This window comes from Procambarus clarkii, chromosome 31 (assembly GCF_040958095.1).
Source record: "Procambarus clarkii isolate CNS0578487 chromosome 31, FALCON_Pclarkii_2.0, whole genome shotgun sequence".
Taxonomy (NCBI): Eukaryota; Metazoa; Arthropoda; class Malacostraca; order Decapoda; family Cambaridae; genus Procambarus; species Procambarus clarkii.
In genome coordinates this window covers 15,834,444-15,854,859 of record NC_091180.1, presented here as the reverse complement: position 1 = coordinate 15,854,859, position 20,416 = coordinate 15,834,444, and the positions used below count along the sequence as shown (strand labels likewise).

General features: G+C 42.2%; 2 protein-coding genes across 3 annotated transcripts in view; one reads left to right on the top strand and one right to left on the bottom strand.

The window, feature by feature from the left end:
- The window catches only part of LOC123758640 (ubiquitin-conjugating enzyme E2 Q2), a 38,613-nt gene extending 34,291 nt beyond the window's left edge, over positions 1-4,322 (bottom strand). The window contains exons 1-2 of one of the 2 annotated variants that reach the window (XM_045743162.2): positions 4,013-4,322; positions 303-407 (exon numbers count right to left, since the gene is read on the bottom strand). In XM_045743162.2, the coding sequence (XP_045599118.1) occupies positions 303-407; positions 4,013-4,174 (267 nt within the window). In that variant the 5' untranslated portion in view covers positions 4,175-4,322. The remainder of the gene's footprint in view (positions 1-302; positions 408-4,012) is intronic. The other variant, XM_045743161.2, reaches the window with a different exon arrangement.
- Positions 4,323-12,810: 8,488 nt separating this feature from the next.
- Spase22-23 (Signal peptidase complex subunit Spase22-23) lies at positions 12,811-20,073 on the top strand. Its single transcript, XM_069334374.1, has 4 exons — positions 12,811-13,109; positions 15,637-15,799; positions 15,975-16,078; positions 18,270-20,073. Exons 1-4 carry the CDS (start codon positions 12,967-12,969, stop codon positions 18,400-18,402), a joined length of 543 nt encoding a protein of 180 aa, XP_069190475.1. The 5' UTR covers positions 12,811-12,966; the 3' UTR covers positions 18,403-20,073.
- Positions 20,074-20,416: the final 343 nt, after the last annotated feature.

Genomic DNA, 20,416 nt, shown 5'->3' with positions numbered 1-20,416 from the left:
ACTGAATAATCATCAATGCCAAACAGCACACCAACTCAAAGTCTTTATTAAACATTATTTGTATTTAAAAAATTTACTGTACTGTACTATATTTTATATCAATCTGATATGGTTTGGAAAGCCTAACTCCCATTTATAGCATAAAACTACAGTAATAGGAAATCATGTATCCAGATCTTGCCAATAGATATGAATAGCTACTTAGGAAAGTTGTCAACTTGGGACTCCTATTGCTAAGAACACAGAAGGCAACCAAAGTCACTCGAGTAATAAATAACATGCGAAGGGCAAAAAATACTCACGTGATTATCTCTACCACTCGTGTTACTGAGCCGTTCAATAGCATTTGTAACATTTGTGTCTTCAGTCTCAGCAAACCAGACTGGAGGGGAGTGTGGGTAAGTTTCCTGAAATGATAAAAACATTAAAAACTATATATATGAAAAGTGCACTTATTTCCAATATATTAACTGGCATTTTATTTGTAGTACAGTACTTAATACTACTTTTACTCTTTTTTTGTTTTATTGTCATGTGTATTATAATTTTATGTAATTTTTCAGGTTTGGAGAGAAGAGTGCCTGGGAAGATCTGTTTATGTATGATACTTCCAATGTTCTCTTGTAGCACTGCCCTCCACCTCTTCTCTCCTCTGAGCACTGCTGACTCAGACAGGACAGCATTGTGAGAGCCTACCTAAAGTCACTGCAAGACATTTCCCCTTCTTGCCATGAGGTTCAATAATCTTATCAGAGTAATAAATGTATCAAATTTGTATTGATTTCTGTACCAAATGTATCAAATATTGTACCGATTACTCTCGAGTTGAAAATACATGTAATGCAGATATATAAATGTTTTGTTTCAATCCTTTAATTAAAAATGATTGTCTGCATCTATGTTCACTGATTCTATAGTTTTATTTTAATTGTGTACGAGTAACAATATTTCTGCACATCGAGTCATTTTATTGGACCCTCTACATTGAATGGCATTCTAGTAATTTCTTCCCATTGTAATAATTCTCCCATATTTATAAATGCCATTTTACTTATAAATTATTTCCCCTAGTATACACAGTAGTTCATATACAATTCACTCAACACCCCTCCCCACCCACTAGCCATTTTTTTTTATCACAGTACACAACACAATATTTGCAAACTTAATAATATGGCATATTTCACTAGAATAAACAAGTGCCTTATTTATCAAGGAAAACACCATTATCAATGGCCGAAAAAAGTTATGGTGACAGTAGCATGAAAGTGGTGACCAATTACCCATGAAACAAAGCTGGATAACCAACAGATTGTGTGGGGGGTGCGTGTATATGCCCACTACCTGCTCCATAATCACGCCTCGTGTATTATCAAGGACAAGATTCAAATTTTAGAGCACATGGAAGGTTCTGCACCATTGACGTCTACAATAGGAACAAGGAAAAGACTTGTGTAATTTGTGACATGGAAAAGTTGTTAACTTGGCAGAGAACCATAATTGCTGTATTACAGAAATCCCATCAGCCTCATGCTCACCCAGGAGAAAATTAAGTCATTCTGAAACCTTAGAAGATATTAGGAGCATCTTCAAGTTCTATATTTGTGGATTACAGTAATAGATACTGTAAAAGTCTAGGAGAAATTTCCTTAGTGGTGAGGCTGCTAGTGCTTATTGTGAGAAACTAAATGTTACAAAATTAGCTGAAATTACTGAAGATTAAAATATTTTACTCAAATAAACTTTAGATTTTACTCAAATTTATGCAGGTGAATGGAATTTTATTCAAATTTTACATGTTGATGAAATTGACCCACTTTGGATAAAAATGCCAAACAGAGCATGGATTTTCTGGTTGAGAACGTAGTACTGTAGTTCCCCCTACCTTATAGATTGGAAAACTGTGCCTTAGACCCCACATCCCGAGCGAGACTTGTTAGTCACTTATCAGAAACCCGGACCAGAATCTAGTATGCTCTACAAGATGAAATGAAGCCTAGGCAAACAAAAATTAAACCAGTGACTTAGTGGCACCACTGACTGTACAGAGCTGCACATGCTGTGGGAACCTGCACTCCAGAACCCCTACTCTACGTTTATTGGGTGCGCTCTACAGGGACAGGTACAGTGTACTGTGACATCTTTGGGGGTGGCTAGGAGCCCGAGAAGAGCATGCACTAAAGACAGTACAGTAGCCACAGTCTGTATTCAAAAACTGACAATAGCTGAGAGGACTCGCCTACCATTTTCAAAGCCTACGAGACTACCACCACAATGGCTGTGGTGGTAGTCAACCCCCCCCCCCCTCAAGCCACAATCGACTTGAGAATGGTCCAGGACAGACCGAAACGTCAACGTCCCTTCACCTAGTGTGTGGTCTGGTCAACATGCTTCAGCCACATTGTGACTCATCGTCTACCACCACAATCCAAGTCCTACATTAACATGTGTATGTGACCGACGTAATAGTGTACAGTATTACATTTCAATGTAATCTGTGAAATACAACAGATGGGATAGTGGTTTCTTCCTTAGAATACAACCTTTAAAGGAAATACAGTGCAAAATATCAGGTCTACAAAATGACATGCCCAATACTGTACCAGCATCAGGTACAAGGAATCTGCACCAATGGCCTCCCCAGCCAAATAAAAAGTCACTGAGGAAGGCCAGTTTATGACCTCTTTACTAGAGCCATGGAATATCCTTAACAAATCCTCTTAATAGTCAAGGGTCAAGAAGCAGGGATGGCCAATGAGAGGCTACAAGGATCCAGAAACATGAAACCACCTTAGATAAGGCCCCTTACGCCTAATGATTCAAGGTGTGGACTCCTCTAAGCCCCAATCTACCACATGGCCATGGTGGTCCCCCCACTCAGCCACAGGGCCATGATGGTTCCTCCTCCCCCCCCACTTAGCCCCAGGGCCATGGTGGTCCCTCCCCCCCCCCCACTTAGCCACAGGGCCATGGTGGACCCCCACTTAGCCCCAGGGCCATGGTGGTCTCCCCCCCCCCACTACAGGGGCCTGGTGGATAGCGCGCAGGACTCTTACTATAATTCTGTGGTGCGGGTTCGATTCCTGCACCAGGCAGAAACAAATGGGCAAAGTTTCTTTCACCCTGAATGCTCCTGTTACCTAGCAGTAAATACGTACCTGGGAGTTAGTCAGCTGTCACGGGCTGCTTCCTGGGGGGGTGTGTGTGGTGTGGAGAGAAAAAAAAAAGTAAAACAGTTGATCGGCGGGCCGAAAGAGCAAAAAAATCTCAACCCCACAAAACACAACTAGATGAATACAGGGCCATGGTGCCCCCCCCCCCCACATAGCCACAGGGCCATGGTGGCCTGCCCCCCCCCACACAACCTCAGGGCCATGGTGGCCCCCCCCCAAACAGCCACAGGGCCATGGTGGCCCGACCCCCCCCCCCACACAGCCACAGGGCCATGGTGGTCCCCCCCCCACACACAGCCACAGGGCCATGAAGATTTAAATGAAATTAGGAGTATGGCTATTAAAATGGCCATACTCAAAGACCCTGGTCCGTCATGCACCTTGAATAGCTTTAATGGCCCAGGTGAGGCCATCAGGGTGGCCCCACACCAGCCAGGGCCACTAGTACCCACAACCCCCCCATAGCCCACCTGGGCCAGGCAGCAGGGGTGCCATGTGGCCACAGGCACCCCGGGGCCCACGAAATCATCCCAGTGTGGCCCGGGGGTGGAGGTCAGAGTGGCCACCGTGGCCCGGCCACCAAATTACCACAATAAAGCCCGTTGATGGCCGCAGGGTGTCCCTGTGGCCAGGGTGTGGCCAGGGGCGGGGTGGCCAGGCCACAGGGCCACACGGGCCTGCTGGCTCACTTGGCCTTGGACCTCTGTAAACAAAGCCAGGACTGTGGGTTCGACCTTCGCGCTGACATGTTAAACATTGATTTTACCCCATTGGTCAAAAATGGCCCCAAGCTGGGAGGTGGGCGTGGGCGGCGTGGGCGCCGCGGGCGGCCTACTTACTGTGATGTTGGCGTGAATGTCATATTTCTTGCCCGTTTTGGAAATAAATCGACAGGTTAGTTCGTCAACACTGGCGGCCACCACTTGGAACAGATCGTCTGTTTTGGGGAAAGAGTTCTCCAATACCCGTATTTCCTGCTTGAGGGTGTTCAGACACGCCATGATAACCTCAACGGGATCTTAATCCTGGCATGGAAGGCCCGTGGAAGAACAGGGGGAGCGTTTTAAAAAAAAAAAGGCTAACTGGGAAGATGACAGCTCGGCGCAAGTTGTCCCTCTCTCACCCGACCAGAAAATGGCGACTGCGGGGAGAACTTGCCCACACTTGGGGAGGTTTCTTTACGTTTCGTTCACAGATAACTTTGCCGCCTCTTCGGCCACATATATCAATCGTATGTCAAATTGTTTAACACTGTTTTGCCGCTATAATAATAGCGGCTTAAATTTTCTATCTGATGGGATGAAATATTTTGAGCTTGTTTAGGTATTAAGGGAGATATTGCAGTTTAAACGTGCAATGGGAAACGTTATAAAACAAAATAAATTTAAGTTGTATAAATACTGCTTTCTAAATGGTAAGTTTTTCTGCTATATTGGCCAACAGATGGCACTAGTTGACGTCTTTTTACGGCGCCTAATTTGAAATATATTTGAATTAAACTACAAATATAGAGCAATATATGTATATATTAAGAGGTTTTCACTAACAGTTTAATAGATTTACAAATCACTCATATAGTTATCCTAAAAAATAGGAAAAATACTATAAATTCCAGTCTTATGTTTGGTTCAGTTAACTATTAAATAACCCTATGTATTTTAAATTCTGAAAAGCCAATTTCTAACTATATCTACATCATATCATAATTAATTATTTCGCTACAATGTATGAAATACTGTACTCAAATTCTGAATGTCTTATTTCGATTAAAAATATATAAGATACAGTATAAATATATTCTTATGGGAAAGTGCACTGATTGTCCTATTGTAAGGCACAGTATTATTGTGGAGAATTTGCTAATATTAATCTTGAACAGAAAGAGGAAAATGACAGGAGGATTGAGCTTATAGGTATACATGCCTATGTTATCTTTGTTAAAAATAACTAAAAAACAACACCTGGTTCCTCTTCCTGTCGAGGAACACTCTCGTGCAGGTAAATTCAGGTAAATTTCATAAACTATCTCCTAGAAATGTTCAAAAAAAGCATAATACGAAAATTTTCATGTATGTCATCAGTTTTTTTGCTTAGTTGCAAAGCTTGAAGCCAATTCTATTTGCCAATGACACAAACTTTATTTCTTTTCTCCCATATGCTGACCCACTTGTTCTAAATGACGTAGTGAATAGCCAGCTAAAAAAAAAACTCCATTTGTCAGCATCAGCATTATGATCATATTGTTGGAACTGGATCACAATATTGATGTTAAGAACTGTGAAATAATCTATGAAAGTAATAATTTTAGAACTAGAAAGGTGGTCAAAAGGGTTCTAATAAATACTTTTGCTGGTAAGAAAAGCTTTTCTTCCGAGGATAGTTTTATAAGACTAATTATTCTAGGTGAATTAAAATTATATCTAAATAAATGGATGAATGTAAGTTGTGTGGCAATAGCCGCTTTCCTTCGGGCATGGAGGGAATGACCAGGGACAGCGTGCAGGATTGATTAATTGATTGATTGATAAAGATTAAGCCACCCAAGAGGTGGCACGGGCATGAATAACCCGTAAGTAGAGACCCTTTGGAGCCAAAATGACTTCAAAGGGTTCAAGTTCAAGTATGTTTATTGGGGCAAGAAAACTACATCTCAAAGGGATAGAGTAGCTTAGGCTGTTTCTCTAATCCTCAGATTATCCTAAATCTAATTTAATCCTAATCCTCAGATTAGGCAAAATTGTAATTAATTTTGTCAATAAAGATGTTAATAATAATAATAGGCTATTTATATCCCCTCCCCCTCTCCCTCCGAAGGGTTCAGTTGGAGGATAACAACTCCAGTTCTGAGAATATTCTACAGTCCCCCCGTGGTGTGGTGGTCAAGACACTCGCTTGGTGTTTCGCGAACGCTTTGTCCAGGGTTCGTATCCTGGCCGAGGAGGATTTACTGGATGTCAATCCTTAACTGTAGCCTCTGTTTACCCAACAGTAAAATGGGTACCTGGTTGTTAAACGATTTGGCGGGTTGTATTCCAGGGAACACATAGGATTAAGGACTTGCCCGAAACGTTACGCGTGCTAGTGGCTGTACAAGAATATAAGAACTCTTGTATATATATAAATAAAAATAAATATCAGGCTGACAAGAGGGACAGGTGACCATAATTCCATAGACGACATCTCGAGGGTACATGGGCTGTCACCTTACATTGAGGTTACCTTACCTTGAGGTGATTCCGGGGCTTAGCGACCGCGCGGCCCGGTCGTCGACCTGGCCTCCCTGAAAGCGGGGACAGAGGTGACCTGGTGAGGTCTAGAGGCCAGGATCCAGAGTAGCAGCCATCGACAGCGCCCGGAGACACTTCAAGATGGTTTCTGTTTTGGTATTAATGTATATACAAGAGTTCTTACATTCTGGAAAACCCACCGCAAGTCCTTAATCCTAATTTTCCCCCGGAATACGACCCGCCAAATCGTTTAGCAACCAGGTACCCATTCACTGCTGGGTGAACAGAGGCTACAGTTAAAATTTGGCGCCCAGTCAAACCTCCCCGGTCAAGATACGAACCTGGGACAAAGCGCTCGCAAAGCGCCGGGCGAGTACTTTACCACTGCGCCACAGCGACTGTTATTACACGACCAGAGATCACATTCACTCCAAGTTCAAGTATGTTTATTGAAATAAGAAAGAAATACATATCAAAGGGATAGAGCAGCTTAGGCTATTTCTATCCCCCTATTCACTCCAATCATCTGCCACCTCTCCCCCCCTAAGCCACCACTTGTAGGGGGGCTTAATCTTCATTAATGAGGGAAGCAGCCTAATTATTAGTGTGTGAGATGTGAGCTGTCTGGTCCTCACCACACACTCACATCTGGACAAAACAATCAGCAGAGTGTGAAAGACTTGGTGTAAATCTTTATGTCAAATACACAATTACATAAGTATAGGTTTTTATACTATGTTATTATGTCTGTAAGAAGACATTGCTATTACTTTTTTACACTGCTATTACTATTACTTACTAAAAAAAAAGTTTCAAAAACTGTTGGCATTCTTTCTAAGATCAGATATTATGTACCCCGCCCTGCCCTGGTGACTCTCTATTACTCCCTCATCTATCCATATCTCAACTATGGTATTTGTGCTTGGGGCTCTACTACCCAAAATCATTTACGTCCTCTAATTACTCAACACAAAGCTGCTATTAGGACAATATCCAACTCTGGCCCCAGACATCACTCGGTACCCCTACTCAAATCTCTGAATATGTTAGATATTAAGTCACTGCACATTCTCTCATGTGTATTATATATATATAAAACGCTAAACTGTAATGCCAATCCTGACCTCAAAAGATTCATTGAAGGTTGTAACAGAACCCATGAGCACCACACCAGAAATAAATACAGTTTTGATATTCCTAGAGTACGACTTAATCAAACTAGAAATGCTCTACAAATCAAGGGACCCAGAATGTGGAATGACCTTCCCAACCATGTTAAAGACTGTACCTCTCTCAACCAGTTTAAGATAAAAACGAAGCTATACCTAATAAATTCCCTGTAACCTACCTTACCCCTCTATTGTCAACCAATGTCTGTTTTTTTTAAAGAGCGCTGTTTGTCGACATAATTGTATTTGTGCTGCTTTTTCAGCTATGTTTTCATTCCATGTTTTGATTTTATTCTTTATGCTCAATTAGTATTAAGCTTTAGTCATTTAAGTTCTTCATGCCCGAAACGCTTTGCGTAATAGTGGCTTTAGGCATTGTATGTACTAGCTCTATCTATAAATCCATCACTCTTTGTAAAATCTCTTTTATGTATGTACCTTACCTAAATAAACATTTGATTTGATTTTGATTTTTACTTTTTATTATTCATTTATTATTATTATTATTATTATTATTATTATTATTATTATTATTATTATTATTATTATTATTATTATTATTATTATTATTATTATTATTATTATTATTAATATCTTGGCCAGAATATAACACACACAAGGGTACAGTTATGGGTACACAAGCCCTGGGCACGTACAAGGTACCCATATATACCCGTGGAAGGTACCCATATATGCTCATATATACCCGTGGAAGGTACCCATGTATACAACATGCTAAGTTTTATATACAATATTTTAAAATGTAACACCTGGTCTTGGCGCCTTTGATGGCAAGCCGCCCCCATGGGTTTATGACTGAAGGTAAAAGCTTGTCTCCCACTGCCTGCCTTACCTTAGGTTATGGGGAGTTTTGAACCCCTGCCTTACCTTAGGTTATGGGGAGTTTTGAACCCCTGCCTTACCTTAGGTTATGGGGAGTTTTGAACCCCTGCCTTACCTTAGGTTATGGGGAGTTTTGAACCCCTGCCTTACCTTAGGTTATGGGGAGTTTTGAACCCCTGCCTTACCTTAGGTTATGGGGAGTTTTGAACCCCTGCCTTACCTTAGGTTATGGGGAGTTTTGAACCCCTGCCTTACCTTAGGTTATGGGGAGTTTTGAACCCCTGCCTTACCTTAGGTTATGGGGAGTTTTGAACCCCTGCCTTACCTTAGGTTATGGTGAGCTTTGAACCCCTGCCTTACCTTAGGTTATGGGGAGTTTTGAACCCCTGCCTTACCTTAGGTTATGGGGAGTTTTGAACCCCTGCCTTACCTTAGGTTATGGGGAGTTTTGAACCCCTGCCTTACCTTAGGTTATGGTGAGCTTTGAACCCCTGCCTTACCTTAGGTTATGGGGAGTTTTGAACCCCTGCCTTACCTTAGGTTATGGGGAGTTTTGAACCCCTGCCTTACCTTAGGTTATAGGGAGTTTTGAACCCCTGCCTTACCTTAGGTTATTGGGAGTTTTGAACCCCTGCCTTACCTTAGGTTATGGGGAGTTTTGAACCCCTGCCTTACCTTAGGTTATGGGGAGTTTTGAACCCCTGCCTTACCTTAGGTTATGGGGAGTTTTGAACCCCTGCCTTACCTTAGGTTATGGGGAGTTTTGAACCCCTGCCTTACCTTAGGTTATGGGGAGTTTTGAACCCCTGCCTTACCTTAGGTTATGGGGAGCTTTGAACCCCTGCCTTACCTTAGGTTATGGGGAGTTTTGAACCCCTGCCTTACCTTAGGTTATGGGGAGCTTTGAACCCCTGCCTTACCTTAGGCTATGGGGAGTTTTGAACCCCTGCCTTACCTTAGGTTATGGGGAGTTTTGAACCCCTGCCTTACCTTAGGTTATGGGGAGCTTTGAACCCCTGCCTTACCTTAGGCTATGGGGAGTTTTGAACCCCTGCCTTACCTTAGGTTATGGGGAGCTTTGAACCCCTGCCTTACCTTAGGCTATGGGGAGTTTTGAACCCCTGCCTTACCTTAGGTTATGGGGAGCTTTGAACCCCTGCCTTACCTTAGGCTATGGGGAGTTTTGAACCCCTGCCTTACCTTAGGTTATGGGGAGTTTTGAACCCCTGCCTTACCTTAGGCTATGGAGAGTTATGAACCGCTACCTTACCTTAGGCTATAGGGAGTTATGAACCCCTATCTCACCTTGGGTCATGCAAGGTAATCTACTACCAGAAATCGTAGACAAATATCCCCAGTTTGCTAACTGGAGGTCTTAAATATGGGTGACTTTCACCTCTCCGTCGCTGCTCACTGCACAGTCTGCACGATTGGCAAATTAACTATGACACCAGCTCACAGCATGTGTAAGTTACTTACACATGCAGTGTTTTTTACACATCACATGTATTTTTTTTCTTGCAATGTATTTGTTATCATTTTATTAATTCTGATAGAATTTACCTACTTAAAATTATCTGTTAGATTAAGGACCTGCCCGAAACGCTGCGCGTACTAGCGGCTTTACAAGATTGTAAATACTGTACTATTCAATGTATTCTCACAAACCCAATGTACCTTCTTGTATATATATAAATAAATAAATAAATAAATAAATAAATAAATAAGCCTAGAGAGATTGTACAAGTAGTCGTTCTTGAACCCATTAAACCCCCTGTAACTAGGTTATCAAGGCATGCATAGTTAATGAATTCTGGGGGTTCAGTCCCTTAGCCCATTATGTACCTATGTAACTTTTTGCACTACCGCCCACAGAATGGGTATGTGGGGGGGGGGTCCATTACCACCCACCACTGGATGGGTATGGGGTTCACTACCACCCACCACATGATGGGTATGGGGTTCACTACCACCCACCACTGGATGGGTATGGGGTCCACTACCACCCACCACTGGATGGGTATGGGGTTCACTACCACCCACCACAGGATGGGTATGGGGTTCACTACCACCCACCACTGGATGGGTATGGGGTTCACTACCACCCACCACAGGATGGGTATGGGGTTCACTACCACCCACAGGATGGGTATGGGGTCCACTACCACCCACGGGATGGGTATGGGGTTCACTACCACCCACAGGATGGGTATGGGGTCCACTACCACCCACAGGATGGGTATGGTGGTCCACTACCACCCACAGGATGGGTATGGGGTCCACTACCACCCACAGGATGGGTATGGGGTCCACTACCGCCCACAGGATGGGTATGGGGTTCACTACCACCCACAGGATGGGTATGGGGTCCACTACCGCCCACGGGATGGGTATGGGGTTCACTACCACCCACAGGATGGGTATGGGGTCCACTACCACCCACGGGATGGGTATGGGGTTCACTACCACCCACAGGATGGGTATGGTGGTCCACTACCGCCCACGGGATGGGTATGGGGCCCACTACCACCCACAGGATGGGTATGGGGTCCACTACCACCCACAGGATGGGTATGGGGTTCACTACCACCCACAGGATGGATATGGGGTCCACTACCCCATACCCATATCCACTACCACTTACGGGCTATGGTGAGCCCGTAAGTGGAGGCTCTTTGGAGCCATTATCTGTATCAGTGACTGATACTAGAGATCTGGTGATGGATGGGGGTCTTCATGATGGTTTTCAGCCTGGAGGGCTGTCTATACCAGTTATGGAGCTGGTGGGGTTAGTGTAGACCTCTAGGTTTTCCGTTTTTTCTTTGCCTGCGACTTTGGCTGAGCAGTGCTGTCGTTGGAGTTTGGTGACGTGGCCTCCATGAGGAAGTCTTGAACCGTGTAGGTGTCGTACTTGTGATGCGACGGTGGAGCTCCTACTATGATTTCCTCGTCTGAGGAGTCCGTAACCTCCGTAGTGGGCGTTTTTGTCTTTCGCCTCGCAGCCTTAGGTAGGCTTAGGTGTCGTTGATTGGTGGTTGTAGCTATTTCAGGAGCGCTGGTGGTGCTGTTATCGTTTGTAGACAGCACGTCTGCTAGCGCGGCTGCTGAGATAGTGATGGTAGGAGTGTTGGGAGCTGGAGAAGGAATTACCTCTGTGTCGCCCGGGTCATGGGCGGTTCTGGAGTCGGTGTTGAAGTTGACCACCTGGTCGTCCTGGTGGTAGTCTCCGGAGTGGTAGAGGAGGCAGTGAGATTTACGCTAGTGGCTATGATGGGGGCCAGGCCATTGTCTATGTATAATGCGTTTAGTTCACTAACAAAGCACTGGTTGTCTGGTCCTGCTAGCCTTTCCGCAAGTCTAATAAAACTAGGGATAATGCCAGCACGTGATGCAGAGGGCTGTGAAGGAGCCTGTGGGACCTTGGGCCCCCAATGAGAAGGCTGTGTCGCCTGCTGGGAGGAGCCACATGTTGGTAAGACTGGAAAGTCTTCTGGTCGATTAGTGAGAGCTAAGGTGGTGGGTTGAACGCTTGGGGCTCTGGTCGAGGAGGTAGAAGGGTTGTTTCTCTTGCTTCAACCTGGGCCTTGATGCTTTCCTGTCTGCGGGGGCAGCGGTAGGAAATTGCAGGGTGATTGCCATCACAGAGCAAGCAGCGATGGACTGTTGCCTTGCATATGGAGTAGTGATGGTCCAGTGCGCATAGGCTGCACCTCTGGACAGGGTGCTGACACTTGTTGGTTGGGTGGGAGAGCTCGTAGCACTTAAAGCACTGCTGGATCTCATGGTATCGTTCCTTTTTTATTTGGTGGGGTAGTATTTTTAGGCCGAAGCAGTAGAATCCTTGTGTGGCAGCCTGGGTGGCCGCAGCTATGGTGGTGAACGTAATCTTCATTGATGTTTTGTCGGTGTTGCAGAACTCTAGGTTGAATACCGACAGGTTTGGAGTTTCGTCCTCGATATTGTCCATGATATGATGTTGAGGTCGCTCAGCGATCCACTGGCTGGTTCTGCTGGTAAAAACAGTTCTTCCGGCCAGGAACTGACGTGGGAAGTGAGGATGTAGGTGGTGCTCTTTGTGAAGAATGGCATCGTTAGTCAGGAGTTTTTCTAGCTCCTCTTCACATGAAAAGAAGAGCACGATATCTTCACCTTTCTGACTAATGTCAGCGGGTTCGAGGCCAGTAACGTCCTTCAGGATCTTTAAAGTATTGCTTCTCCCGATAGCATGACCGTCAAGTGGAGTCGCTCTGACCTTAAGACGTTTGGGTCGCATTGTGACCACACTGCTCCTTGTGGTGTGTGGTGAGTGGTGTCAGACTGGACCACTGCATCGTACAATAATGAAATAAATCCGAATTATAGAAGTTGAATTTGGCGGGAGGTTTAGTATGGTGTGTGGGCGCCAGGTGGCGTGGCCGGCGCGTCAACACGACTGACGTGTAGCAGGTCGGTGGTGGTGCTCGAGCCAGCTGTCTTACCTCCTGTACCTGCCTACCTGCTGCCACCTGCACCACCTGCCGCCGCTTGCACCACCTGAGCCACCTGCAGGGCAAGATGCACACCTTCCTGTCGCGAGTGAACGCCGTGAGCGCCTTCAGCTTAACCACGCTGGCGGCGCTCACCTTCCTGTGTTTTGCCTCCACCTTCTTCATTCACTATACTGCGCCAGTCACCATCACCGCCGCTAATATTGTCCTGTGAGTACCAGCTGTGTACACCACCTGTTTACACTACATGTGTACACTATCTGTACACCACCTGTGCGTGCACACCTGTGTACACCACCTGTGTACACCATCTGTGTACACCATCTGTAGACCACCTGTGTACACCTGGGCGGGGGGGGGGGGGCTGGGGGGATGAAGGCGGTCATTGGCCTCAGTGTTTACAAGTGACGTGACTGCCACGTGAATCAGTGTTCACAAATGTTCATCTCTGTAAAAATATTGTTGGGTAATGGTGGTTGAGGTCACTATGACGTGGGTCAATATTGTGGCGGGGGGGTAGGTGCCCCCCAGTTGTGTTGGTACACTGGGGTCTGGGTGCCCCTGGTGTTCACTGTAATTACCTAAGTGTAGTTACAGGATGAGAGCTACGCTCGTGGTGTCCCGTCTTCCCAGCACTCTTTGTCATATAACGCTTTGAAGCTACTGACGGTCTTGGCCTCCACCACCTCACCTAACTTGTTCCAACCGTCTACCACTCTGTTTGCGAAAGTGAATTTTCTTATATTTCTCCGGCAGCTTTGTTTCGTTGGTTTAAATCTATGACCTCTTGTTCTTGAAGTTCCAGGTCTCGGGAAATCTTCCCAATCGATTTTATCAATTCCTGTTACTATTTTGTATGTAGTGGTCATCTCGCCTCTTTTTTTTCCGTCTTCTAGTTTTGGCATATTTAATGCCTCTAACCTCTCCTCGTAGCTCTTGCCCTTGAGTTCTGGGAGCCACTTAGTAGCATGTCTTTGCACCTTTTCCAGTTTATGTGCTTCTTAAGATATGGGCACCACACAACCACTGCATATTCTAGCTGAATTTAAAAGAAATTCTGAAGTTAGAAAGTGTAGCATAGGCGTCTCGCACAATGTTCTTTACGTGGTCCTCAGGCGACAGTTTTCTATCTAGAACCACACTAGTGCCAAAACTGGCACGTGACATCTGGGTGGGCAGCACTCTGGATTCGTAGTCCTGAGGTTCCGGGTTCGATCCCCGGTGGAGGCGGGGAGACATTGGGCAAAATGTTTCTTTCATCCTGATGCCCCTGTTACCTAGCAGTAAATAAGTACCTGGGAGTTACAGCTGCTGCGGGCTGCTTTCTGGGGGGGGGGGGGTGTGTTTGTAACAAAAAGGAGGCCTGGTTGAGGACCGGGCCGCGGGAATGCTAAGCCCCGAAATCATCTCAAGATAACATCAAGATAACCCCTAGATCCCTTTCTTTGTCAGAATTCTTTAAAGATTTCTTGCATAATTTATAGGTTGAGTGGGGTCTATGTTCTCCTATTATACATTCCATAACATGGCATTTATTCACATTAAAGTCATTTGCCAAGTGATGCTCCATATACTTATTTTGTCCAGGTCTTCTTGAAGGGCATGACAATCTAAGTTTCTTATCCTTCCTATTATCTTAGTGTCATCAGCAAACATGTTCATATAATTCTGTATTTCAACTGGTAGATCGTTTATGTAGACAATAAACATCACTGGTGCAAGAACTGAACCCTGTGGCACTCCACTTGTGACATTTCTCCAGTCCGATACATTGCCTCTGATTACTGCCCTCATTTTTGTCAGTTAGGAAATTTTTCATCTATGTTAGATGCTTACCTGTCACCCCTCCAATATTTTCCAGTTTCCAAAACAACCTCTTATGTGGAACTCTGTCAAAAGCCTTTTTTAGGTCCAGATAGATGCAGTCAACCCAACCATCTCTTTCCTGTAAAATCTCTGTGGCTCGATCATAGAAACCGAGTAAATTCATTACACAGGATCTCCCAGATCGAAAACCATCTGTCTGTCTGGTATTATATCATTTTTCTCCAGATGTTCTACCCATTTAGTTTTAATTATTTTTTCCCATATTTTGACTATTACACTTGGCACTGATACAGGTCTATAATTGAGGGGGTCTTCCCTGCTGCCACTTTTGTAGGTTAGAACTATGTTAGCCTTTTTCCACACATCAGCTACAACTCCTGTACACAAGTTTACCTGAAAAATCAGTTGAAGTGGAATGCTGAGCTCGGGTGCACATTCTCTCACTATTACTTGTCTTCTTTGTGCATCAGACAGGTGCTTGCATATCTTTATCCCTGATTTCCAGTAAATAGGAGGTGTTATCGTTATTATCAGTACCGGTTGCTGCCCATCGCACACGCACTTATTTTTTTTAAATTCTGAAAAATTCCATTTCTTAATATATTGGGATAAAATTTTCATGATACTGATGCCACATAATGGGAGATTTGTTTAACATTTTTCACTATTTTTTTCATATTTGGAAAAGTCTCCACATGCACTGGGTCCCTTAACTGCAGCTTCTGTTTACCCAACAGAATGCCTGGTTGTTAAACGATTTGGTGGGGTAGTATTCCGGGGAACATAGGCTTAAGGACTTGCCCGAAATGCTACTCGTGCTAGTGGCTGTACAAGAATGTAAGAACTTGTATTTTATATCAATAAATAAATAAAAAAAAATTATTTTTTAAATTTTCACATGTTTCACTAGGAAAAATGTGCCAGAGTATGCAGTGTCAAGGGAAAAAAATGATTTGGGAGCCCTTCGCTTTGACTTGTCATCAGACTTGACTCCTCTCTTCAACTGGAACACCAAGCAGCTGTTCCTCTACCTCACTGCTGAGTACCAGACTCCTAACAACAAAGTTAACCAGGTTGGTGTAAAAATAATTGTCCTCAAAGGTAGAATGGTTCGTGAAAGTTTTGCAGTTGAATGGTAATTACAGAAAGTTGAAAATTATTGATTATGTAGCATTCATCAATTTTAGAAATACTAAAGTGGTGTAAAATTTACTGTATTTTGCTAAGGTAATGGTGTTGAACTTTCAGGTAGTGCTCTGGGATAAGATCATCAGGCGGGGAGATACTTCACTGGTCAACTTGAAGAATCAGCACCTCAAGTACTACTTTTGGGATGATGGCAATGGTCTACTGTGAGTACTGTAAACAAATCTTGACTTGTTTAGAGTTTTGTTCATAAAAGGTTACTTTGTCCACCACATTTCTACCTACTTAGACTGGTTGATAGAACATAGACTTCGCTTCTTGCAAGGTTGGTATTTGATGCTTGATGGTAAAAGTGAAAAAGTATTGTTCCTTCATTCTGTATTTGTACTCCAGTTCCTTGTCCTTGTATTTCTTCCATGTGCTATACAGTATAGTTATTCTAGCTGAGCACTCTTGCCCAACCACTTGGGCTGCCCGGTAGAGTGACGGTCTCGCTTCATGCAGGTCGGTATTCAATCCCTGACCGTCCAAGTGGTTGGGCATCATTCCTTTCCCCCGTCCCATCCTAAATCCTTATCCTGACCCCTTCCAAGTGCTATAACATAGTTGTAATGGCTTGGCACTTTCCCCTGGTAGTTTCCTCCTCTTTGTAAATACTTTATCCGATTTATAACTACTAAATTCTTTTACTGAGGAAGCACAAAAAGTAAAGTATTACTAAGAGCTACTGCGTTGGTACAGCTCGAAAGAAGAGTGTGTAGAAATGTCGGGCTATTTCATGTGTGTATGCAAATTTTTTGGGGTTCAACAACTAATCAACAACTTTGAGCATAAGCAAAATTTGTAGAAATGAACATTCCTTGCAGTTCCATTAACCCTTTAAGCTGCGCATGGTGTCTATATACAACAGGATCCGATGTCATCATAAGTTATATTTCTCATACTGTACTTGCTCTAACGCTTTCCAATTTCTGTGCATAATCTACTAGGCAAATGCTCCAACGTTGTCTAAGTGATCACCAATGTAACTTGAAACACAAGAAAATTAAAAATAATTATGAAATGTAATATTTAATATTTAATTTATAATATAAATTTCCGATTTTCAGATTGGCTGCAAAAATATTAAATACTGTACGGGTATCGCCAATTGTTCATTAAGTGTTGTTATGCTCTCAGAATAGTATAATCTTCATTTTAATAGATTTAGAATATAGATTTTCAGTTTAGTTTACTGTAAAAAAAAATTGTCAATATGGCATTTGAAATATGCACCAAATTCAGACAACAAAATTTACAACTCCAAACGTTTAGGGTTTATAAAAAATCCATTCTAATAGGATTGTAGAACAGCTGCGTACACTGTGCAAAAATGACGAGAATCAGTCTGAAACTAGAGTTTTTGAAGTTGACTCAAAATTGAAACTCTAGTTTTAGAGAGAATTGAAGTTGAAGTTATTGGCAATGTATAAGGTAGTTCTAATTCATTAATTTACTTGTATGTTTTAATGAACATTGTTTAGCATTCGTACTCGAATATGTGAAAGTTATAGGTCAATGTGTTGAAATGAAGTAAAGAAAAAAAATCCCCCTCCCCCCTAAAAAAATATAGGGGTAATTATAATTATTTAGGGGATAAAGATGTACACTTTATATAAGTGAAAAAGCTCTAATCTGGTCCCTAATCATCAAAACAACCTAGAGATATGAAGAAAATAGTTTGAAATTTGTGAAAAGATCAGCCAAAAAAAATTTAAAGTCCCAAGTTCTACCAGTTATAACTGATTTATTTGTTGACCAATTTAATTCTATCTTCACATAGTTAGGGATGGGTATGCACTCTCCAGGATGCAACAAAATCAGATAATAAACAGAAAACAAATTAAAAAAAAAAACTCCTTAAAAAGAATTGTGGACATTGGTGAAAGCAACAGATATTACAATTGGACAATGTGTTTGTATGATATATAAGAAAACTGAGCATAATAACATACTTACTCATTATTATTGGTGTTGTTATGTATTACTCAACAATGCTCTAAAGGCAACAGCTGGATATCCACTTTGTGGGCACTTATAACTACTATTCTTCTTTGTTCATCGGACAGGTGCTTGCATCTCTATTATTGCATTATCCCTCAGTTCCAGTTAATAGGAGCTGTTCTCCTTATTAACAAAATGTTCTTTTTTAAAAAAAATTGTCTAAAATACATTTCTGAAAATGTTGGGATGAAATTTTCACGACGCTGACGTCAATAAGTTGGAGATTTGTTTAACATTTAATATTAATTTTCACTTGATTCAAATATTTTTTTGCCCAGCCCCAGCTTATACTCCCCATTTACAGCCTGGACTCTAGCAGTGTAAGGGTTAATATATTTTAATTTGTGTTGGCAGGGGTCACAAGAATGTGAGTTTGACGCTCTCATGGAACATCATCCCCATTGCTGGAACCCTCCCTACATGGAGTGGCACCGGGAGCTACAAGCTGTCCTTCCCCTCAGAGTACACATTGGGTAGAACCTATTAAATTCACAGGAATGTAAACACATGTTTAGTTTCATGGGCTCTGTGAGTCACAATTAATCGTATGATTAATTTTTGATCTTCTTGGATCACTTGACACTAGGATACAAACTTTTTTGTTTTGGACATTTTAATCTCAACCAATAGAAAAGTTTTTCAGATCTTTTTTTCCATTCCTTCATTTGTTTCCAAAATGGATGAATTTAAGAAAATTGATGCCTATGTAGTAACTTGGGTATGAAAGGAAGTGTGTGATTAGATTTATATTTTTCTGGTACAGTCGCTGTTTGTCATCATAATTAGAACTTGAGGGATACACTAATGTAATTAACCAATGTAATTTCTTTTTCATCTCATTAAGCTCCAGTAAGTTATTCAAGTAAATTGTTATTCATCATATTTGAGGTTTGGCCAAGCAGTCTGAGGGGACATTTATGTAGTCTGTCACTAGTGTTCTTAAATATCTGAATACTGTGCTGCTGTGGAACTGGTAACACTGTTGACTTGCTGTTAATTTTTCATTGACAATGATAAAGCTTTCCTTGGTGCAGGTGCTCGCCATTCTGGCCTAGTACACTATTTTCTGATAATTACCGAGACATTCTTGATACAGTGGAAAGCCACATACATAGAGTAATTCTAGATTCAAGGGAAATTAGATATCAATTATGCTTTTACAGGGGGAAAAAGAATATGTATGTTTTGGAGATTGACTTTAAAGTTGTAACTGTAGATCAGACTTGTTTGACATCACTCGTCTCGAGTCTCCCCGCGCGTGTAACTGTAGATCGGACTTGTTTGACATCACTCGTCTCGAGTCTCCCCGCTCGTGTAACTGTAGATTGGACTTGGTTGACATCACTCGTCTCGAGTCTCCCCGCTCGTGTATTGGCATTCTGAATAACTAGGACTTTTAAATGTTCTGTAATACTAGAACTGTACTACATTGTTTTCCAGACTTAACACTGTCTTATATAAACATTTTGACTCCTAATGAAAGTGGACATTTTAATGGATGCTCTATGTTCTTCCAACAAAGAAATGTATATTTAAAATCTGTTGGTTGCCATTAATAGGTAATGAGTTAGTACAGTATTGTCAAAGGTTGCCATGGAAGAGTGGGTATTAGATACAGTGTGTTGTGCACAGTACCATTGATATAATGTACTACACTGTAATTGCTGCAGTAAATTCCAGTTTCATAATTTGTCAAGTTGTTGAGGTTGTGTGTTGTTGATGACATTCTGGTGTTGTCACACGTGCATGTGAGAAAAGGACATTGTGCTATTACAAGTGAATATACTTTTTTTGTACTGCATGTAATTCAGAGTTGTTTATAAGATTTCTTTTGAGAAGAATAATCAGTGTGTTTAGTTCAATAGTTATGTCTTCAATGGAATCTGATGATGATTACTCTTGTCTGTAAACTGGATTTTCTTTTATTGAACATTCAATGGAAAAAGCCTATAGAAATTGGTGAGGGGGAAATATTTGTTAGGCAAGATTACATGGTGTTCCTTGGACACTTATTCAGAAGTGATTGATTAAAAACTATTGGGTATTCAGTATTTGATATAGCAAATATTTGCAATATGTATACAGTTGAATTTCTTCTTTGTGGTGATACAGTACTTGTGTATTTTGCTTATGAATGTTATTAAAGTGATTTTTCAAATGCTATACTTTTATTTTCCCCTTCAAAAAGTTGAGGTAATACAGGTACTTTTTCCTTTTGACTCTGAGAAACTTTTAAATAAAATTGATATTGAATTATCTTGTGTATGTCGGGTAATAGTTCTTGAAACGTGTAAAACTTAATTTGAAAGTGGGAAGCTTCTCTGGTGTGGTTTTGTGTTGGCCACTCAAGATTGACTTGTGACCGGCACCTTACTGTCACGACTATGTTCTGCCACGCGTCACACCTTGTAAATTGTCCGGATTATTAGGATTAGAAATTTTGCTTTCATACAGTTCCTTGGTGAATGACTCCTTTGACATCGCTAGTTTTGTGTTTCGCT